Genomic DNA, 24,177 nt, shown 5'->3' with positions numbered 1-24,177 from the left:
AGGGATACCTGTGGAACTATGGTTGAGAAATTCTGTTGACATTCCCCTCTCTGTTTTTAGCAGGCTTCTCATCTTTGGACCACAACTCTTCTCGTGCTGTCTCCTGTGACTGGTGGCCACTTAGGGACTTTATGAGCTAGTTGGGAGGAATATATGAATGTATTTATTTAAGCATTTTTGTTCCACCTTTCATGTGGCACCCCCAGGTGGTACCCCAAGGTATAAACATATTAAGCAAATATAATACAGTAAAAATTATTAAAAATCCACATAACAATCAAACATATCAGTTATCTTGGGCAAAATAAAACATGATACCATATACTGGAATAAAACATCAGCAAAAGTTGGGAAGCAGAGGGATGTCTTCATGAGGCACCAACATTGCAGTAGAGTTGGCATCTGCCTTACTGAAGGGGGAAATTGTTCTATAGGGTGGGTGCCACCACGGAGAAGGCCTTCCTCTTGCTACTGCCAAGCACACCTCTCTGAAGTCTGGCACAACCAAGAGGGCCACCTTAGCTAATCATAATGAATATGTCCCATTTTATTTACGACAGTCACACAGGAGTACCAGGATGTGCTGCAGATATTATTTTTTAAAGCAGTTTTACCATCTAGTCTCTTGTTGAAAATCTCTCGTTTGGGCTAATTGGACTTGGTAATCTGAAACGGGGAGGTGGGGGAGAAAATTATTTTCTTGATTTCCTACTAATGAAACCATCTATTAATATTCTCTTTAAATCATTGTTAATTAAGCAAAATGCAAGTTTAATGCTAGGAACAGGACTGCTTCACACTGTGAAACAGGCACTGGGTGGAAAATAGTTTTACAGTTGTTCTTTCCAAAGTGGTGCTTTAGGCTTCTGCGTCTGCGTCAGAGAGCAAGTGAGCTGTGTGTTTGTTTTTGGATTAATAGTTGAAGTTCACTCATGTGGAAATAAAGCAGATTTAACTGTGACTAGAATTTGTCATTAAAAAGTCATTATGGAAGCCGACCAGTATAGTTCCTTCTCTTTTACCGTTAATGACAAAACAATCTCTCTCTTAACAACAACAAAAAAGGAAAAGAGGAAAACACTATATTTTCACTTGGAAAATGGTGCAGAAGACATAATATAATTGAACTGTGGTGAAGTGAGTCAGTTTGGGAGATTTATTGATCAATAATGTAGACAATTACAGCTTGTTTATAAAAGGAAAAGCCCCTCCTTGGCCCTGGAAACAACACTGAGACTTTAATAATGATAACTCTGGCATCTAGCTTCAACCGATAAAAGTCAATTGGAAGATATAGGATTTCAATAAAATTATGACACTAGATAAACCTGCCCCAGGAACAAATTTTCCCCGAGTATCTGACTTTAGTTAGATTTGTAACTTCAATTTTGTTTTCATTGATTGTGTGTGTGTGTGCCCATGTGCGTGTGTGTTAGTGTTACAACTAATTAGAAAGTCACTGTCAAATAGCACATGTCTTTGAAGTATTTAAATGAAGATCCAAGAATAGGGGCAAGATTCAGTTAAAAGACTAGGTGACTGTGTTTGATAGGTATATAATTATGAAACAAGCAAACAAAAATGCATGGCACTTTGTTACGGGCTGGGCTGGGGTGGGGAATGTCAGGTATGTCACTTTGAGAAATATTTTTTAAAAAAGGATTTGGGAGCAATAGTTGATTTTTATAACTTGCTGCTTTTCCTTTTGATAGAAAACACATGTAGGTGACTTGTGGAAGGGTTGTAGGTAAGTTGTAGAGCACCTAAATTTCACGCAGGTGGTCCCAAGCCAATCCCTGGCACCTGTGCTTGAAAACCTGCAGAGCTGCTTCTAGTCAGTGTAGACAATTCTAAGCTAGATGCTGGCTTTTCAAAGAGTGCAAGGAGACGAGAGAAGGAGAACCTTCTTCTTCCAACCTCACCCAAACCTGAAGGGTCAAAGGGCTCCACATGCATGCTGCCAGCAAACTTTTGCAGGAGAGAAGAGCATCCAGCCAAGTGCCATCTTAATTCAAACTTGACACCCGTATTCACCACATCCTGTTGGCTCTACATTGTTATGGAGGATGGTGTGGTCTGTGCTGTTCTACCTGCTGCATCAAGGGCCTGATGAATGGGGTGCTGTGCTGAAAGAGGTGCTGTCATGAAAAGGATGCTTGGAAAGGTGGCTAACCTGGTGCTTTGAGCCCTGCCCGCCCAAAGTGTGTGTGTGTGTTTAAAATATTTTATTTGTTTATTTAGAATAATTTAGAAACTTCTTAATCAAATAAGCCATAAGCAGTGTACATGAAACTAAAACAATTATAAATATAGAAATAAGATTAGCATTAAAAAATAAAAAACCAGGATTATATACTGTATTTATCTGTCTATAAGACACCTCCATGTATAAGACTCCTCCTATTTTTGGGACTCCGATTTAAGGAAATGGGAGGAGATGGCCCCCATGTATAAGACACCTCCAAATATTGGACATTATTTTTTAGGGGAAAAACCTAGTCTTATACACGATAAAATACGGTAATTTTTGTAGATGCCTTGGTAAGCTTACTGAAACATAAAAGCTTTAACAGGCATCTGGAACAGCATAATGAGGGTCCCTGTCTATTATCAGTAGGCAAGGCACGGGTGTTGCCACACTGGAAGATTGACTTCTCACAGCTGGTACTTGCAAGAGTTCAAGTTCTACAGACTGAAGCAATTTTCTTAAGGTTACCTGGTCCCAAATTGATAAGGGCTTTATATACAAATAATAAGTAGCCAGTGGTAGGACTGGGGAGTTGCACCGCAGCTTTCTGTGTAGCTTTTGGGCCAACTGCAGGGGAAGCTCCATGTGGAATGTATTGCAGTAATACAATATTGAAGTTATGAACACCTGGACTTACATAAGACCAAAGGCTTGTCTAGTCCAGCATCTTTCCTCACAATGACCAAGCGAATCAGAAACCCGCAAGCAGGGCATGAGCACACCAACACCCTTTCTGATGTCTTTTGCTGTGCTTTTATTTTAGAGTGTCACCTTCTGGTTAATTGCAACAATCCATGACCCTTATAGTACCCCCCCCCTTTTTAATCAGAACTCCAATTTTCATCTGGTTGCTAAGAGACACCTAGCAGGTTTTTAGCTAGCGTGGAGTTGTACCTCAATAACACTTGAACATTTGTATCAAATCTGAAGTTAGCCAAGATACATTACACCATTAATGAATGATAGCCCTTTTATTTGTTTGATAGCTTATAATAAAGGCTTATCAATTCCTCCAAGTGTCTGTAAAGGGGCTATCAAGTATTTGATTTCAGAAAACAATATATTTTGAATATATCCCTGAAGCCCACAGGCTTGAGATCTTATGGTATAATCAGGAGTTGGTAGGTGCCCACACTAAGCAGGCCATGTTGAACTGCCTTCCCTATGCATAACTTCCTTTTTGCCAACACTTTGAAGCAAAAGCAGTAGTTGGTGATGCCATTTCATCTAGTCCACTCTGAAAGCCGTCTCCTTTCCTGTCCTCCTTCATTAACTCAGTTTCTCTAGCCCGAAGCTGTCCTTTGGTTCCACTGATGAGCCATCCCCAGCATTTCCAGATTGACCTTTCCATACCAAGAGTGTTTTGAACACATCAGCAACATTTCTAGCAGGTATTTCCACCTTGCTTTTCACACCGCCTCGAGTTTATATGCTCTTCCTCAGCCTTTCTCAGACACCAGGTTATTAAGCACCTGACATTTTGACAGCCAAGTTGGAGGCGCCCCAGAGTCCATATGCTAAAGTGTGTGTGTAGGGTTATCTGCTGGCCTCATAAGTACTATTTTTGGGGGGTGGGGGACAGCAGTTCCTTTTGAGATCCTGTCTTGTATGGACAAAATACGTCAACAAGTTCTCCTGTGAAGCTTCACCCCCCGAGAGAAGGTTTATGAGCAACGTTTTCCAGTGCTGCTCAGTTAGCAAGCATTGACATATTTATGCCAACAATCTATAGGACTATAGTGAGAGGAGAGAGTTTAGATAATAAAAATCTTTCCTGGAATTTAGTAGTGTATCCATTTATTTTACTGTAGTCAGTGAGCTGTGGAGGTCCATCACAACTTCCTGCTGTGTGCACAAGGAGTTGTGAGGATACCCTGTTAATGAGTGTTAATTTGAGTGTGGGTACAACCAGTGAATCTGCTAAATCTGTAAGGTGAAAGCACTCCAAACAAATTATTAAATAAGCTCTGAGTCTGCAAAAATCTCTCTTGTTGTGCGTGTGTACTATCAAATTGTGAGTGGGATGACTTAGTACTCACAGTTAGTCTGTATCGTTAGATACAGTCTCACCGGATGCTGTGCAGGAGTTCATTTTAGCTTTTGTTTTCAGAGTAGCATGTTGCTGCTTTTCTGGGCAGTCATAGTCACATAGGCCAAATAGTTTTCAAGAAGCTATTTCTGTTTGAGCTCTGAGCCTTTTTCTACTGTCACTACATATTTGTAGCATGGAAGAGGTTGTCCGCATATCCCTCTGCAATCTCCTTGCTTCTCTAGCTAAACAGTTTATTTAATGCAAATGTGTCCCCCTATTTCAATATATTTGTTTAATTATAATTGTTAATACTGGTGAGAATGGAATGCAACAGAACTGAACAGTGGGGAAATGGCCTAGTCTCCAAGGAGGAACGGGAATAAATTATACCAGCTTCAACGCAGCCTGAATTTATTAATTAAATTTGTATATTGTCCTTCATCCGAAGATCACAGGGTGGTTTACACCATAAAAATAATGAATGGAAGTCATAAAAAGCTAATTGTGTTTGCTTTCCTTTTTGTCCATTTCAACAGGCACGCGATGGAATGAGAGGAATTCTGGATTCCTATGACAGTGAGTTGAACCCATCAGAACACACTCCTCAGCTGAACTTCCGTGTGCGGGAGGCAGAGGACATGGTACAAAAAATGCAAGCGCACTGTGGTGAAATGGAGGTAATGTGGGGTCACCATATTCACTTGCTCTTTCTGCATCAGTTCTCCATTTGTAAAGGGGAAGAATAGTGACCTACCTACATCACAGGGTGGCTGTGTCCTTCAATGGCTGACAGCAATAAGGCTCCAGCATGCCAATGAATACCAGTTGCCGGAAACTAAATGTAAAGGAGGGCTGTTGCTTTCATGCTCTTCAGCTAGAGGCACTGTCCTGGCTGCTGCCTCAAAACACACAAGCAGAGTTTCTTACATACAGTGGTACCTCTGGATGCGAATGGGATCCGTTCCAGAGCCCAGTTCGCATCCAGAAGCGAACGCAACCCGCGTCTGTGCGTGTGACGTCATTTTGACCGTCTGTGCATGCGCAAGCGGCGAAACCCAGAAGTAACACACTCCGTTACTTCCGCGTCGCTGCAGCGCGCAACCCAAAAATACTTATCCCGAAGCTACTTCAACCTGAGGTATGACTGTATAAGGTAGAAAGAGATCCTTATTCAAGCAGTTGAAGAAGTGTGCATGCACACGAAAGCTCATACTAATAACAAACTTAGTTGGTTTCTAAGGTGCTACTGGAAGGAATTTTTTTATTTTGTTTCTTATTCAATTAATGGGATAGACTCAGCAGCACACATAAGGCTCAAGATGGCGCAAGATGTTAATAACTGGATGGAAGTGACAAAGATATCCCAACAAGTTTCCATGCCCAGCCCACCAAGCTTTTAAAGACTATGTGTGGTGCACTCCCTTGCAACATTTACTCGCCCTGCAAGGAATATCAGGATTGCAGATGTGCTGTCTTTCAGGGTGGGTGGGTCTGCTCCCTTGCATGAAGGTGATGCCTGTTTCTAGGTGACAAGATTGCACCCTCATATTTTGGATCCTATCCAGTCTAGTTCTATTTCCCCACTCAGCTGCTCAAAATGCCCCCCACCCCAAACTCTCCACAGGGGCTCTCTGCTCTGCTGGAAAGTTGGGGAGGAGAAATTTCATCTTCGTAAGGAGAGAGGGGATCCCAGTCTCCTCCATTTCAGGTTCCCATCATTCAGCGTGCCCACTTTCCTCCTCCTCCTCCTCCTATGTCAGAGATTATCAACTCAAGCTGGATCCCAACAATGCGGTGAGGCACTTGACAGGCATCTGCTTGACCACTATGGGAAGCAGAGGTCTTTGGTTTGATCCAGGTGGGTTCGTTTGTTCTGAACATTTAAAATAATAATTGGAAAAAATGTTAAAACATTTAAAGCTGGTATGCATAAGCTATATAGTATACATTTGCCCAAAACAGATCAATATATTTTGGAGAGGGATTGGAGAAAGGTAGATATATTTATCAGTGTGCTGTACTTGTTCTGTAGTTATGAGTCTATACAATGATTTACTTTGAATAGACACAAATTAGCAAAGGTTTTACTCAGCCTTCTGGGGGCTGGGAGATGAATCAGTGCAGTTTCAGTTTCTGCTTTGAAGATTGCCTTTTAAAGCAACTTATCATAGATTTTGCCTGCAGTGCATACTTTATTTAGTTTTTCATAGTTATCCAACTGTTACTTATTGGGGTGGCTTTAATACCTTTATTCATTCAATCTTGGTAAGGTGAATTGAATGTTCGGCTTCCAGGTTCCATTGTTAGCCTTCCACATTTCACACCTTTTTGCTTAAGGGAAAATCTCCTTTTCTGTCTTCTTTGTTTTGGCACTGGTCTGTTCAGTCTTTTCTGAAGGAAGCATGTGGAGAAAAATATTTTTTTAAAATAAGAAATGCTTTAAAAAATTCAATTGAATCTAGCAGCTGCTCTCTGTTAGACAGAACAATACCAGATGATAATGAGCTGCTGGTTGCTGATACAATATGGTGATGATGGTGGGGGAACTGTGTGGGAGCAGTAGGGAGTCTGGGCATTTGTTCCCAACATCCAGTATCCAGCAAACGGAAAACTCAAATTTACCTATAGGGTGTGCTGTAACACAGACAACAGAAATCTCAAACAGATGATTTCCCAAATGTCATATTTACTGTTTTGCCATAGTCCAGCTACCCTCTTACCTAACTTAGACTCATTCTAAGCCAATTGATTTCCCTTCAAGCCTTTTTTGAGCAAATGTTTCATTGAACACAATTGCTGCCTTTCAAACTTCTCTGTCTTCCTTTCTGTCACTTTCCCCAAATTTATGTTCAAATAAATGATGATTTCATTTGCTCCCTGATTTATTTTTCTACCTTTGTATAAAAAATATTGTTCTCTGCATAATGTGATGCCATGAGTTCCCTTGAGGAAGTAGGTGGAACCATATTCATTTAAGTTGGTGTGGGAACATGTGGCGCTCCATATGTTGTTGGACTGCAACTCCCATTGTCCCTGACTAATGGCCACATTGGCTGTGGCTGATAGTTGGAGTTCAATAACATATGGAGGGGTGCAGGCTCCCCATTCCAAATTTAAGTAATTTAGATATTTTCAAATATAAAAGCTAACAGACACATCAGCTTCCCAATAGATGCTATTCTCCTGATGGAGATTTCATGATGCTTCACCTTTGTGCAAATAGAGCCCTGGAAGTAATGATTTCATGAACAAGGGGTTATGCCAGCCTGGTCAGCCAAGGCACCTGTGATGATACTGGTTGTATTTGTACTTCGTTGACACGGAGTACGCTCTTCACAAGCAAGCTTTACTCCTTGACGTAAGTTCCTGACAACTGTTTTGAGAGAGCACTGTTAAATTTAGGCCTGGGAAGGTTAGCACCAGTAACGCAGCATCATAAATGTAACTCCATTAATAGTCTTTTCATTACAACACATTTGGCTCAGCAGGAAACATTAATGAAGAGAGATTTGCCAGGGAGACTCATGCTGACACCTTCAATAGCCCACAACATCCTTTTATATTGAGAGATTTATACTATCTAGGAGCTCCATATGTACTCTAATCAGTTATACAGGCCCAGCAGTTTTCACACATCAAATGCCATATGTTCTAGTTTTGTTTTCCCATTTTTTGAGGGAGGGGGGTTTGAGTGTCCTGAAAACTTATCAGCCAAGTATTCTCCCCCCTTTCCAGCCCCTAATAACTGTGGCACATCTGCTGATCCTGGCATCTGGGCACTGCCAGTGCCTGCAGTAATCACAATGAAATAGATCTCCACAAAGTGTTAAGCCTCTTCTCCTGTTGGTATTCAGAATTTACACATGGAGATGATAAAGTATTTATCTGGGCAGTTTACAGCTTTTTTTCACATTAGGAGCCTGCCTGCCAGTCATTGCCGAACACATTTGCAGCACCTTGTTTCTCCTTGTCCTCCTCCTGTTATTTTCTGCCCTTCCTCCCAAAGGAGCCATTTTTCTTTTCTCAGATTTCTTCTTAGGCAAATCTTGGTATATAAATCAACTATCAAATTCCATGCATCCTATCCTTGCATTGTATGAACCATAACAGGGGACTTATCTATTCATTGCAGGTATTCATTAGTTGCTTTTCAGGGCTAAGCCCTCACAAACCAACCTATAAGGAGAAATAAAACATAGAAACTGTGGTAGAGTGTGAAGCACTGAGTGGACACAGACAAATAGTAGCAATACAGATGCAGATCACCAAAGTTCAGGTGTTCACGCCTGAAATAAAACACATAAAAAGCAGATACAGACATATATGAAACAGATTTATGAGAGTACCCTTTTGCTTGAGCAGCCTCTGACTAGAAAGGTTTGATTATTCAGTTATTCTTAACGTATTTAATTGTATTATACAAAGCTGTGGTGGTTTGTGTAAATGTGGGAAGCTGCATGGTTCCCCCTGCCCCTTTTAAACAATAAAACCTAAACAGTGGTACAGCTTAGCGTAGTTCTCTTTGAGAGCAATTCCAAATTTTAAGTGTCCTAGGCCTGGCCTATATTCTGCACAGCTAAGATTCACAAGGTTGTGAGTTAGTGAGGCCCTAAAAGTAGATCACAACATGTTTATCTGGGAGGAGGCTGTACTGGAGATGCTCTGGTCCCAAGTTGCTTGGGTGGTAAAGATCAAAATCAGCACCCGGAAGAATCAAATTAATAAATTAATAAAATGAGAGTATTCTAAGGTTTTGCAGAAAGAACTAGATGCACAATTATAAGATGGAGGACAACTGGCTTACTAGCAGTACATGTGAAAAGGATCTAGGGATCTTTGTGAACCACAAGCTTAACATGAGTCAATAGTGTGACGCAGCAGCCAGAAAAAGGTAATGCTATTCTAGGCTGCATCAACAGAAGCAAAGTGTCAAAAGGGAAATATTAGTACCACTCTTTTCTGCCTTGGTCAGACCACGCCTGGAATACTGTGTCCAATTCTGGGCACCACAATTTAAGAAGGATGTTGACAACCAACGTGATCAAGGGTCTGGGAACCAAGCCTTACGAGGAATGGTTGCAGGAGCTGGGTATGTTTAGCCTGGAAAAGAGGTGATTGAGAGGAGATATGATAGCCATCTTCCAATATCTGAAGGGCTTTCACATGGAAGAGGGAACAAGCTTGCTTTCTCCTGCCCCGGAAGCAAGGCTCCGAACTTCAAGTTACAAGAAAGTAGATTCCAACTAAACATCAGGAAGAGCTTCCTGGTGGTAAGAGCCCTTCAACAGTGGAATGGACTCCCTTGGGTGGTTGTGGACTCTCCTTCCTTGCAGCTTTTTAAGCAGAGGTTGGATGGCCATCTGTCACGGGTGCTTTAGCTGAGATTCCTGCATTGCAGGGGGTTGGACTAGATGACCCTTGGGATACCTTCCAGCTCTTAAGATTCTGTGACCAGAGTCTAGTAGTTCTGGTTGAAACCCAGGCAGCTACATTTTAGGCCAGCATAAGTTTTTGAGCTGTCTTCAGTGGCAGCACTGCTTAAATTCAACCTGTCCCTTGAGGCAGGTATCCCTGACATTCTTTGCTACTTTCAGGCTTCTTTGCTCACCCAGCAACTGATTTGGCAACAGTACATTTGTGTGATGCTTCAGCAGGGCCTCTGGCTAATTTAAACACATGCTTATCTAGAAGAGGGTTTTAATGTGTATTTTCCCTCCACCCCCCTTTTCAACCTCCCTAGTGGTTTTGTTCTCAGTGGATTCTCTTGCTGGGGTTAAAAGTCTCTCAGAAAGGATTGTCTTAATTGCCTTTCCTATGGGTTATTTGACTTTAAGACTAAATAACAGCACTTAGTTGTGTTGCACTTCTTACCATCCATTCTCAAACCCCTTTTGGTGCCTCTTTTGAAATGTTAAACGTGTCCCCTGCTTAAAGTGGTCTTGTCAGCAATAACAGTGGTGCATGTCAGCATTTGTAGAAGTTTTTTTTCCTCTTTCCCCCCCAACCTGGGAGTTCGGCTCAACTCCTTATGTCTACCTGACTGTGGGAGACTAGCAGATGATAACAGAGCCTGGCTTCTATAGAGGATTTAAAATTGGGTTCTTTTCCAAGGAAGGCTTGGAAGGAGGAGATAACTAATGTTCATTTACTATTCATTCACATTTTGTCACAAGGGGAGACGCAATTTCAGTGTGGAGGCTGAGTGCTTGAATGTGGCTGCGTTGGAGAGTGTTGCCATCTGTATCTGGTGATAGACTACTGACAATATAGATGCTTTTCCATAAGGGAGGTAGGAGGCTTATTTGTCATGACTGCAAGCCTTCAGCCAGTCCCCACAAGATGGCAGCAAAGAAAGACTTCTCACTGAGAGAGCTGCCTTTTCATTTTGCATGGCTTGTGCTTAGTTATAAACAGGTAGGTGTATGAGAATTCTACGGGATGCAAATAGTCTTGTAACCAGAAGACTCTTTCCAATGTTACGCATTAGAGCAGGGTTGGTCAGTTGACTTCAGCTTGTGGGGCTAAATGTTACCCAGCCAAACTTTTCAAGGGTTCTTCTCTACCTGCCTTGAGCACTTTGGCCAAGGAGGATTCTGGTTTTTTAAAAAATGGAATTAACTGGCCTCCCTCAATCCCACAATTATATCATACATGAAAACGGGACAGCCTTGTAACACCTTGTTGTCATGCCAAGGACTGCTTCCCAAGTCTTCTCTCTTCCTTGCTACACATTGGTGAAAGTTCTACTGCATCTGCTGTGTGCTGTGTTACATTTACTCTGCAACAGCCTGTCCACTGATTTAAAAGGGTGTGATTATCCTTTTGGTTAAAAAATGCAAATTGTACACTTAACAGCTGCAGTGTATTAAACTGTATCTGCGCCGAGGGCCTTCTGGCGGTTCCCTCATTGCGAGAAGTGAGGTTACAGGGAACCAGACAGAGGGCCTTCTCGGTAGTGGCGCCCGCCCTGTGGAATGCCCTCCCCTCAGATGTAAAAGAAATAAGTAGCTATCTACATCTGAAGGCAGCCCAGTTTAGGGAAGTTTTAATATTTAATGCTGTATTGTTTTTAACATTCGATTGGAAGCCGCCCAGAGTGGCTGGGGAAACTCAGCCAGATGGGCGGGGTATAACTAATAAATTATTATTATTATTATTATTAGTAGTAGTAGTAGTAGTAGTAGTAGTAGTACATAAGAGCAAAAATGCATTACATTTCATCCCTTTCTCAGATAATTAACCTCCAGAAACCCCAGGGAGGCAGTTGAACCCTGAATAATGACAACTGTAGCATCACTAGTGTAAAAAATCAGTCTTTAACGTGGAAGCACCTACACTTTGGACCTTCCTGCTGACATCAGGCGGGGACCTCTGCTGCAGTCTTTTTTGGTGCCTGCTTAAAACATTTTTGTTTAGACAAGCCTATCCAGACATGTAGATGTTAACATGTTTTTATCTTTTGCTGTTAAAATTAATTATCTTTTAAATGTTTTTAATTACTTGTTTCTAACTGATTTTTATTTATTTATAATGTTAATATTTCTTTTAAGCCACTTAGAGAATTTGCTACATAAAAATCTTGTTAAAATAAACAAAAAATAAAACACAAGTTAACAACACTTTTGCAGGCAGGACATCCTCCCCAAAAATAGGGACAATAATTTATTGGGAGAGTGACCAGAAGGACAAGGCTGTCCTTGTTAAACAGGGCCAATGGGAGTGCATACCTTTTTGGATAGAGGTGCCTGATCAAAGTTGTTTGGTGTATAACAGTGGTTGTCAGCAAGTTGCCCTGCGGATGCTCCCTGGCTATTGTACCTGCTGGTTGGGACTGATGGGAGCTGTAGCCCATAACATCTGGAGAGCACTCTTTTTCTTTGCTCTGGCTAATAATAATAATAATAATAATAATAATTTATTATTTATATCCCGCCCATCTGGCTGGGCTTCCCCAGCCACTCTGGGCGGCTTCCAAAAGAATATTAAAATACTGTGATACATCAAACATTAAAAGCTTCCCTAAACAGGGCTGCCTTCAGATGTCTTCTAAAAGTCTGGTAGTTGTTGTTCTGTTTGACATCTGGTGGGATCCACAGGGAGGGCGCCACTATAAACTTCATGGAAATAGAGGTGTGTGTGTGTGTGTGTGTGTGTGTGTGTGTGTGTGTGTGTGTGTAGGGGCAGAGATATCAGGATATATATATATATATATATATATATATATATATATATATATATGTTTTGGTGTCTTCGGGTGTCTTCCCGTGTAAGAGTCGGGGTGTCTGTGCGACGTTTCGACGAGGTCTCACTCGTCATCTTCAGGCTGGTGCTTTCGGCTTCTTGTTACTGGAACAGAGCAGAGTCTGGTGTTTGAGTTCCTATAAATACTGTTGAGGGGTGTGGTGTATAGCCTCCAACGTTCTGGGCAGAGAGGAAGTTCCTAGATTAGTGTGCCTTTTCTTCTTTTGTTCCTTAATTACTTGAGGGATATCTTGGGTGATTTCATGAGTGATATTCTGAATACCACTGGGTGGGTCATTAAGTGTAGATTAGTTGCTAAAGCTTTCGTGTCTTGACCTCTTGAGCTTGTGAAGAGTTTTTCTGAGAAGATGGCTGTGCTGCATTTAGTTGTGCTCTGGCTTGGCTTCGTGTATAGGGGCGAGCTGTGGTTTTGTGCCTTGTGCCAGCCAGATCTGTGTAGGGATTGCAGGGGGGTGCAGCATCCGGAGGTGCCACTATAGTTTGGCTACTGGATGGAGTCTGTAATATGTCTGTGGAGAGGGTCTGGGTTTGGGTCTGGTGTGGTTGATTGGTGACGGCGTTCTGTGTGCCTCTGGTTCTGGTGTCGGTTTTTGTGGGGAGGGCTAATTTCCAGATGTCTGGCAGGCGGGACGTGTCGTCACGCTTGTTCATGTTGTGAGGGTGTTTCTCTATCTCGATGGCTTCCATGATTATTCTCTTGTGGTGATGTTCCATGTTAAAGAGCAATTTGGAATCTGCAAAATTAATTTCGTGTCCTGTTTCTTTCATGTGTTGGAAAAGAGAGGAAGTTTTTTCTTCTTTTTTGACGGCATTCTTGTGTTCTGCGATACGTGCATTTATTCGTCTGTTTGTTTGTCCAATGTACGTGGCTGGGCAGACTTTGCAGGGTATTTCATAGACCCCTTGGTTTTCCAGCTGGATTTTGTCTTTTGGGTTTCTGAGGATATTGGCTATTTTTTGGTTGGTGCAGAAGGCTGTTTTGATATTGTGTTTATGGAGGATTTTGCTGATTTTGTCTGTAGTGCCCTTGATATAAGGAAGGAGGGCCATGCCATTGTTTTCTTCTGTGTCTTGGTTTTTGGGGGGTGTTTCTTTTTGGATTAGCTTCGTAACCCTGTTTTTCTGGTATCCATTGGCGATTAACACATTTGAGAGATTCTGTAACTCAGTTGTCAAGTGGTCTTTGTCAGCCAGGCGTTTGGTTCTGGAGATGAGAGTCTTGGCTACGGAGTTTATTTGTGCAGGGTGGTGGTGTGATTGTGCATGTAAGTAGCGGTTGGTGTGTGTTTTTTTCCGGTAGATAGTGTGTCCTAGGGAGCCATCAGGTTTTTTGTAGATTAGGACGTCAAGAAAGGGGAGTTGGTTGTTGTCTTCTATTTCCATAGTGAATTGTATTTTGGGGTGTAGGCTGTTGAGATGTGTGAGGAAGCTATCTAGTTTTTCTTTCCCGTGTGGCCAAATATATATATGCATATATATATATATATATATATATATATATATATGCTTTCGTAGATTTTCACGGGTACAGGAATGCAGGTTTTGGTGTCTTCGGGTGTCTTCCCGTGTAAGAGTCGGGGTGTCTGGGCGACGTTTCGACGAGGTCTCACTCGTCATCTTCAGGCTGGTGCTTTCGGCTTCTTGTTACTGGAACAGAGCAGAGTCTGGTGTTTGAGTTCCTATAAATACTGTTGAGGGGTGTGGTGTATAGCCTCCAACGTTCTGGGCAAAGAGGAAGTTCCTAGATTAGTGTGCCTTTTCTTCTTTTGTTCCTTAATTACTTGAGGGATATCTTGGGTGATTTCATGAGTGATATTCAGAATATCACTGGGTGGGTCATTAAGTGTAGATCAGTTGCTAAAGCTTTCGTGTCTTGACCTCTTGAGCTTGTGAAGAGTTTTTCTGAGAAGATGGCTGTGCTGCATTTAGTTGTGCTCTGGCTTGGCTTCGTGTATAGGGGCGAGCTATGGTTTTGTGCCTTGTGCCAGCCAGATCTGTGTAGGGATTGCAGGGGGGTGCAGCATCCGGAGGTGCCACTATAGTTTGGCTACTGGATGGAGTCTGTAATATGTCTGTGGAGAGGGTCTGGGTTTGGGTCTGGTGTGGTTGATTGGTGACGGCGTTCTGTGTGCCTCTGGTTCTGGTGTCGGTTTTTGTGGGGAGGGCTAATTTCCAGATGTCTGGCAGGCGGGACGTGTCGTCACGCTTGTTCATGTTGTGAGGGTGTTTCTCTATCTCGATGGCTTCCATGATTATTCTCTTGTGGTGATGTTCCATGTTAAAGAGCAATTTGGAATCTGCAAAATTAATTTCATGTCCTGTTTCTTTCATGTGTTGGAAAAGAGAGGAAGTTTTTTCTTCTTTTTTGACGGCATTCTTGTGTTCTGCGATACGTGCATTTATTCGTCTGTTTGTTTGTCCAATGTACGTGGCTGGGCAGACTTTGCAGGGTATTTCATAGACCCCTTGGTTTTCCAGCTGGATTTTGTCTTTTGGGTTTCTGAGGATATTGGCTATTTTTTGGTTGGTGCAGAAGGCTGTTTTGATATTGTGTTTATGGAGGATTTTGCTGATTTTGTCTGTAGTGCCCTTGATATAAGGAAGGAGGGCCATGCCATTGTTTTCTTCTGTGTCTTGGTTTTTGGGGGGTGTTTCTTTTTGGATTAGCTTCGTAACCCTGTTTTTCTGGTATCCATTGGCGATTAACACATTTGAGAGATTCTGTAACTCAGTTGTCAAGTGGTCTTTGTCAGCCAGGCGTTTGGTTCTGGAGATGAGAGTCTTGGCTACGGAGTTTATTTGTGCAGGGTGGTGGTGTGATTGTGCATGTAAGTAGCGGTTGGTGTGTGTTTTTTTCCGGTAGATAGTGTGTCCTAGGGAGCCATCAGGTTTTTTGTAGATTAGGACGTCAAGAAAGGGGAGTTGGTTGTTGTCTTCTATTTCCATAGTGAATTGTATTTTGGGGTGTAGGCTGTTGAGATGTGTGAGGAAGCTATCTAGTTTTTCTTTCCCGTGTGGCCAAATATATATATGCATATATATATATATATATATATATATATATATATATATATATATATGCAGGTTTTGGTGTCTTCGGGTGTCTTCCCGTGTAAGAGTCGGGGTGTCTGTGCGACGTTTCGACGAGGTCTCACTCGTCATCTTCAGGCTGGTGCTTTCGGCTTCTTGTTACTGGAACAGAGCAGAGTCTGGTGTTTGAGTTCCTATAAATACTGTTGAGGGGTGTGGTGTATAGCCTCCAACGTTCTGGGCAAAGAGGAAGTTCCTAGATTAGTGTGCCTTTTCTTCTTTTGTTCCTTAATTACTTGAGGGATATCTTGGGTGATTTCATGAGTGATATTCAGAATATCACTGGGTGGGTCATTAAGTGTAGATCAGTTGCTAAAGCTTTCGTGTCTTGACCTCTTGAGCTTGTGAAGAGTTTTTCTGAGAAGATGGCTGTGCTGCATTTAGTTGTGCTCTGGCTTGGCTTCGTGTATAGGGGCGAGCTGTGATTTTGTGCCTTGTGCCAGCCAGATCTGTGTAGGGATTGCAGGGGGGTGCAGCATCCGGAGGTGCCACTATAGTTTGGCTACTGGATGGAGTCTGTAATATGTCTGTGGAGAGGGTCTGGGTTTGGGTCTGGTGTGGTTGATTGGTGACGGCGTTCTGTGTGCCTCTGGTTCTGGTGTCGGTTTTTGTGGGGAGGGCTAATTTCCAGATGTCTGGCAGGCGGGACGTGTCGTCACGCTTGTTCATGTTGTGAGGGTGTTTCTCTATCTCGATGGCTTCCATGATTATTCTCTTGTGGTGATGTTCCATGTTAAAGAGCAATTTGGAATCTGCAAAATTAATTTCGTGTCCTGTTTCTTTCATGTGTTGGAAAAGAGAGGAAGTTTTTTCTTCTTTTTTGACGGCATTCTTGTGTTCTGCGATACGTGCATTTATTCGTCTGTTTGTTTGTCCAATGTACGTGGCTGGGCAGACTTTGCAGGGTATTTCATAGACCCCTTGGTTTTCCAGCTGGATTTTGTCTTTTGGGTTTCTGAGGATATTGGCTATTTTTTGGTTGGTGCAGAAGGCTGTTTTGATATTGTGTTTATGGAGGATTTTGCTGATTTTGTCTGTAGTGCCCTTGATATAAGGAAGGAGGGCCATGCCATTGTTTTCTTCTGTGTCTTGGTTTTTGGGGGGTGTTTCTTTTTGGATTAGCTTCGTAACCCTGTTTTTCTGGTATCCATTGGCGATTAACACATTTGAGAGATTCTGTAACTCAGTTGTCAAGTGGTCTTTGTCAGCCAGGCGTTTGGTTCTGGAGATGAGAGTCTTGGCTACGGAGTTTATTTGTGCAGGGTGGTGGTGTGATTGTGCATGTAAGTAGCGGTTGGTGTGTGTTTTTTTCCGGTAGATAGTGTGTCCTAGGGAGCCATCAGGTTTTTTGTAGATTAGGACGTCAAGAAAGGGGAGTTGGTTGTTGTCTTCTATTTCCATAGTGAATTGTATTTTGGGGTGTAGGCTGTTGAGATGTGTGAGGAAGCTATCTAGTTTTTCTTTCCCGTGTGGCCAAGATATCCCTCAAGTAATTAAGGAACAAAAGAAGAAAAGGCACACTAATCTAGGAACTTCCTCTTTGCCCAGAACGTTGGAGGCTATACACCACACCCCTCAACAGTATTTATAGGAACTCAAACACCAGACTCTGCTCTGTTCCAGTAACAAGAAGCCGAAAGCACCAGCCTGAAGATGACGAGTGAGACCTCGTCGAAACGTCGCACAGACACCCCGACTCTTACACGGGAAGACACCCGAAGACACCAAAACCTGCATTCCTGTACCCGTGAAAATCTACGAAAGCACATATATATATATATATATGGAGAGATGAAAGCAAGTAGACAAGAAACCTGTCAGCATTGGGCATGGTCTCCAAGAGCCAGAGTTCATTAAGAGAGTGGCATTCTCATACAGATCACATTAATGCCTTGCAGCGGGCTACTGTTTGATGAGCTGTGTGTAGCAAATGTTGGCAAAGGGGTCTGCACTCATAAGTTTCTCTCTGTGCATAATAGAGAGAGGGGCTTCCTGCCTCTTGGCTACCAGTTGTCCATTAGAGAAAAAGAAAGAGAGAGAGCTGTGAGTACAATTCATTATTAACTGAACTCTTGTGTGCTTGCTGTGACTAAACGCTAACTCAAAATTCCATCCCAGAATTCCCCCCCCCCGAACTCTGTGTCTATATAAGCCAGTTTCTCTGAATCACGGAGGATTAGCTAGTTGTTCTTCAACTGATAGATCAAGTCGATCATGCCTAGATCTCAACTGGGTCAGAGGGGTATCTTCACCAATTGCTTTTTTTCCCTTTCTTGCTTATTTAGGAAATCAATCTGATGAAGAGATGGTGTGTGTATGAATGAGGCCCCCAGAGTAGCCCTTGTGAGACCATGGTATCTTCAGACACATCTATTGGCACACACCCCTTCCATATTTTTAAGTTGATGGTTTTTTGGCCTTTTTGGGGGGCGAGGGTTGGCTCTGTTTTGTGAGTGTTGCCTGATATTTTGTTGGCCTTTCTCAGTCTTCTCCCTTCCCCCGGAACACTCTGTTTTGGGGTTACACTGTCTACCACTGTTGGGGATACTCTAGCTGTAGTGACCGCCTGCTTGCTGATTAACCAAGTGCATTGGGGTGCTCATTGCAGAGGCGGATTTAGGGGAGCACAACCAGTTCAGTTGCACTGGGCACAGACCCTCCTGAGCGCCACAACTATGATGTTGACTGGAAGGCAAGAGGTGTCTGTGTATATGTGTCTTTGTGTGTGTGTGTCTCTTTGTGTGAATTTTGTCACACAGGGTGCCACTGAAATTCAAGGCAGGGGTCAGCAAACTTTTTCAGCAGGGGACCGGTTCACTATCCCTCAGACCTTGTGGGGGGCCAGACTGTATTTGGGGGAAAATAATGAACTGAATTCCTATGCCCCACAAATAACCCAGAGATACATTTTAAATAAAAGCACACATTCTACTCCTGTAAAAAGACCAGGCAGGCCCCACAAAGAACCCAGAGATGCATTTTAAATAAAAGGACACATTCTACTCATGTAAAAACACTCTGATTCCTGGACCATCCGTGGGCCAGATTTAGAAGGCGATTGGGCTGGATACGCCCCCGGGCCTTTGTTTGCCTACTCTTGCCCTAAGGCAGTGGTGTCCAAACTTTTTTCAGAGAGGGCCAACCAAAGTTGGGTCAACCAAAGTTGCTGACCTTTTTTTAGGATTGAAGTTGTTGAGCTTTTTTTAGGAGCTTTACCTCAGAAGATAAACTGCCACAGGCCCTGGATTAAACAGGCCAGATTAGGCCCCGAAACAGACTTTGGACATGCCTGACCTAAAGTCTACCCCTGCCTCATTCCCGCCCCCTCTGGCACAGTAGGTTGTGGGTTTGGATTACTCTACCTGTCATAAATCCTCCCGGGTAGCGTGTAAACAGGAACTTGTCAAAGCACTATGCCCATGTCTAAATTTGAGTATTTCCCTTTATTGTGGGAAATTGAAGAGAAGGCTTACTCATGCTCTGAGATGCGGAGAATCTTTTTTAAAAAGCAAATCTGTTTTCTAGCGCCTTGTGCCTAAACCACCAGCAAACATTAAATTGTAGATTAATATCTATGCCATTCCATAAAAACATAACAGGGTTTCAGGGAATTTGTCTGGCTCTATTCAGTTCTTTGGGTTTTGCCACTTATCCTTTTGGCTTAATCAGTGTTAAAGTCAAACAAGCTTTGGTTGCTGCAAAAGCTTTTTAGCAAACAGAAAGGCTTGTGGTTTAGAGCAAATCGGCAGTCATTCTGCAGACTCGGCAATGCAGTTTCTCAAATTTTATTTTATGCTGAATAAAACAAGTAGTACTATTGAATGGTGCATGTGCTGTGAATATTACTATTGATAACAGCAGGAAAGAGATGGGTTGCGTGAGACTTCAGGTTTGCACATAGTACAGATTGACATGTTTAATTTATTCAGATGAGTGTTCAGACCATCGTAAATAGAGCATTGTGATGCTAGGCCTGTCTGTCTGTCTCTCTGTGATCACTCGTGGCCAAGTAAGATTGTCTTCTGTGAACGCAGTCTTAGCGGTGTGTCCGTAAGTGACTGTGGAGGCCAATTCTGGATCTGCACATCCTTCCACAGTGGGAACATAGGTTTCTGGACGGGAGTTGATCACAGTGAGGATTTTCCAAATGTGCTAAGGCATCCCATAGAGGACACTAGCCTGGAAGTACAGGTGTATTATGTCAGCTGGCCCAAAGCTTGGACTGCATCTTGTCTACTCCTTCTCCCAAGCTCTTTATCTGGGTCATCACTGGATATAGTCCCCCTGTCATGAAGATTTTATTCATTCATATCCTGGCCTTCCTCATAAAGAAATTGAAGGCGGCAAACACCAACAAGCTAGATTTTTTTTATTTTATTTAGTTTTGTTTCAACACCCATTTAAAAAACCACCGAGAACATGACATTTAAAAACAATCACAACTAACATTTTTAAGATTGCAGGTTAAACTGCAATAATTTTAAGTTCTTCTTGATGTTAATAACAAGGGAGATGAATGTACCTTACTGAAGAGGGCAGAGAGCCACCACCAAGAAGACCCTGCCATGCCAACCAGCCAGCAGCCAGCAATATATGATATGGGGTTTCCCAAACTCATTATGGGATACAGGGGCATATATACTTCAGTTGTTTGGGTTGCTCTTTCAGCTCCCCCCCCCGACTTTCAAGGGAGTAAGCAACTGGGAGTTAGTAACCAACTTTAGCCCTGTAACTGATACAGTCATGAGTAAACGTGAAGCTGTGGTGTGTAGAATGCATAGTTAACCCTGGGGAGTTAAGGAGAAGTGCAGGTCTGATTTTAATATAAATGGGAGTTACATTAAAATACAAAACACATATGAAGTAAGAAGCATGGCACAGACATAAAGGAAGCAGTAGTAGTAGTAGTAGTAGTTGTTGTTGTTTACCCTGCCCATCTGGCTGGGTTTCCCCAGCCACTCTGGGCACCTTACAGCATATCTAAAAGCATAATAAAAGCATCAAGTTTTAAAAACCTCTCAGTACAGAGCTGTCTTTAGATTTCTTCTAAAAGTTGTGTAATTCTTTATCTGCTTGACATCTGAAAGGGAGGGTGTTCCACAAGGCGGGCACCACTACCGAGAAGGCCCTCTGCCTGGTTCCCTGTATCTTCGCTTCTCACAGTGAGGGAACCAGCAGAAGACTCTTGGAGGAGGACCTCACTGTTAGGGCTGAGTGATGGGGGTGGAGATGCTCCTTCAGGTATACTGGGCCGATCAGCTCCAACACTTTGAATTGTGCTTGAAAACATACTGGGAGGCAGTGAAGATCCTTTAGGACTGGTGTTATATGTGTGCAATTGGAGTGAGTTATTTAATCAAAAAGTTAACATAAGAGTTATATTTTATACTTAACAAAATTATAAAGGTGGTGACATAAGTGTAAATGGGAAAACCCAAACTTTATTTAATTTAAGTAGCATAGTATGTGGGGGCTTCAGTCTTTCTAGATCTAGAAATTCTCTGATTCATATTTCTGTGAGTGAAGGCAGAATTGTGCCCAATGAGAGATAGCAGTGATATTTATTTTCTGTAACACAAGCACAATGCTTTAGAATTCATTTCTGTCTGCCCCTCTCTCACATGCACATCTTAGATAGTAAAAGGGATACTTCTGAATCTATAAGAAGTCAAAGTTCATAACATCCTTCATAAAGTTCATTACCACTTCACAACAGCTCCTTGATTTCACATTCTCTGTATATTATTGTTCTTAAGGTCAGCAGTAGTTTCCATTTACCAGAGCGCTAAGCTTCACTTGCTCTTGGAATTTATTTCCATGCCTGAGTGTGGGAAGGATCAAGGGTGGAAAAGAGATCACCTCCCAAGATGTATCTGCATGTTCTCAACCAGGCTGTGATGTTCTTAAGAGCTGCTTTATGGCATATATCCAGAAATATATATTAGCCTCTTAGATACATAAGCCTGTTTACCTTTGGCTGCTAATTATGCCTCTGAAACAGGCAGCCTTCAAGTTTGAAGTCCTTTTTCTTTGACTTCTATGTTTAGACACCTTAATGAAGAGAATAAATGTGAAAAGTGGAGACTTGAAAATATTTAAAGCATAATGCATTTGATTCTCTCATTTACTTTGTAGTAGAAATTTTATTGTCTGTCTGCTCAGAGAATGTAATAGAGAATGCAGTGGAGAATATAAAACTCACAACTTGATTGACAGGACCCAGCTTCTCGTTGACAGATCCTCATCATGTGTGATTGGGTTGTTGGCTTCAGGTAATTGGCATGCAGAAAACGGTGTGATAGAGTTTTGCTGAGCTTCCTTCAGTGACACATGGATATCATTGACTTGATGATGCATTTCTTTGGGGTTGCCTTATCAGTGCTTTCAATGTAGATCCAAGAAGATAGCAGGCTGCAGGACATTGTGTGGAAACTGTGAGGACATCAGAAATAGCTTCAACATATTGGGAGATATACCAGCTCCATCCCCCCCCCATCTATTTGTTTGTTGCATCTTCTTCCAAGGAATGGAGAGTGATGTGTATGGTATCCCTTACATCCTCACACCCATCTAGTTTGGTAGGCTAGGCTGAAAGAGGGTGTTGGCCCCGTGAATTTCATGACAGAGGGGAGAAATGAATCTGGATTTCCCTGGTTGCAGTCCAACTCTCTAATAGAGTCTTGTCTACTACAACATGCCTATTTTGGCTTGTGTGTTTTTCTTCTGCTTGGAAAAGGAGTTACTTGTACCCACAGGTAAGCCTTGTCTATACCTGAAGCACTACAAGTGTTTGTACACAACCTTGCCTGCTTAGGAAAAAATGCTGAGAATCCAGAACTACTTTTGTAGAACTTGTATCTTTCTCCAAAATCGGCATCTGTGTCAGTCTTTCCAGTGCAAAATTTTTAGATGCAGTTTCTGACAGAATTGATTGCAACATGAGAAACATCCCATGACCCTGCTAGTCCCGAGTCTGTCTTCTCCTTTGTGCCAGTCCTCTAGACACAACTTTATTCAGCTCTATCAAAGTGCTGGTCTCGAGTCAGGCAACTCTCTTTTCACAAATCAAAGTATGGGATCACAGCTTAATTTAACCTCTTATCTCATGGAGCACTTCACCGTGGCAGAATTCTAATTTCCAAGGCACCTGGTATTGTGTTATGCCTGATAATGCCACTAGCTTAGACTGAGAATGTGTCTATTTACTGGTGCCCTGCATTATAACTAGCCCTTCCATTTTTTCTTTCAGAGCATTTAAAACCCTATTACCCCATTTTCAATATCTTTTGCAGCTACAAACAGAGGTGTGCACGTTTGATTTGCACCCTTCTAGCAATGTTCTCTTTCCCAGCCGAACTCTCCCCCGTCCCCACCCAAAGGTTGTTTTAGCTCGGTAGCACCCTCACCTTCTTTTCTAGCTCACTCCTTCTTAATGTGCTTTCGTCTCTCCATTCTGTTTCCCTGTTTCCTATTTATAGACTAACTTGCTTCAGCGGCAGTCAATTAGAACAGCAGTGAATCCTTTAAAAGGAGGATGCCAGGAGGGAATATATTTGTTGATTTGCTTGCTCCCGGGGAATCAGATTGATAGTTTAGTTGAAGCCCTTGCAGCACATTAAAAATTCTCTTGGGTTTTGTTGATTTTTGAAATACATTTTCATATATTAGGAAACAAAAAGAGGGGGAACACTTCATTTCCATGCAGTGCAGAATGCAAAATTATCAAGGAGGCAAGTAGTGGGGTTCTTGTTTTTCTTGGAGCCTTTAACATAAAAAATCGTTGAGGAAACTTATTGGTTTGTTTCCTATTCATTCATTTATTTTTACATTAGTATCTCACTTTCGACGAGTTAACAAAGTACTCCCAACATTAATGCAGTTCTTTTGCATTTAAAATCTTTAAATGCAAAGCTAAAATCAGAAAAGAAAATGGGAGATTAGATGGATGGGAAAGTGGAGAGCTGGTTGAAAAGCAGAATTATAAAAGATAAAGCACAGCAAAGGGGTGATGGTGTATATGACTAATATAGTTTCTATTGAGTTGCATCTCCTTGTTATAATTTTATGAAAGTGTAGTCTATAAATATTAATATAAATAAATATCATCTTCCTACCTGTCCTGTTTATTATTGTTGGTGGTGGTTGTGTTGGAATTATTTTCCTCCTTTCCTTCAACGAGCTCCTTCCCATTTCATCCATCATTAAGAGACAATTAGGTCACCCATTGAGCTTCGGTATTTGAACCTGTTTCTCCCAGATCTTAGTCCAGTACTCTAACCACTATGCCACGTGAGCTCCAGGCGCCTTCTAGGAATCTCAGATCTCATTTTTATCACTATAATATTAAAGTTTCCGTTTATATACCACAGTCTGAAAGATCTTAAAGCAGTTTACAATATACACACTCATAATATAAGTGTGTGTATATACATACATATATAAACACACACAGACACCAGTAATACTATGTCAAATGAATCACATAGCAAAGTACATAAACAGTATCCAAAAACATAATATAAATAAATAACATTAGAGAGTGTTA

At 42.0% G+C, this 24,177-nt stretch overlaps 1 protein-coding gene across 2 annotated transcripts in view; it reads left to right on the top strand.

The window, feature by feature from the left end:
• MAD1L1 (mitotic arrest deficient 1 like 1) overlaps positions 1 to 24,177 on the top strand; it is a 464,454-nt gene that overhangs the window by 164,736 nt on the left and 275,541 nt on the right. For both annotated transcript variants that reach the window (XM_082199731.1, XM_082199732.1), the window contains exon 12: positions 4,817 to 4,957. In XM_082199731.1, coding sequence (XP_082055857.1) covers positions 4,817 to 4,957 — 141 coding nt within the window. The remainder of the gene's footprint in view (positions 1 to 4,816; positions 4,958 to 24,177) is intronic.

Source organism: Podarcis vaucheri (genome assembly GCF_965113315.1).
Source record: "Podarcis vaucheri genome assembly, chromosome: 14".
Lineage (NCBI taxonomy): Eukaryota > Metazoa > Chordata > Lepidosauria > Squamata > Lacertidae > Podarcis > Podarcis vaucheri.
Note: the sequence above shows the minus strand (reverse complement) of the source record. Positions and strands in the feature narration are given on the sequence as shown.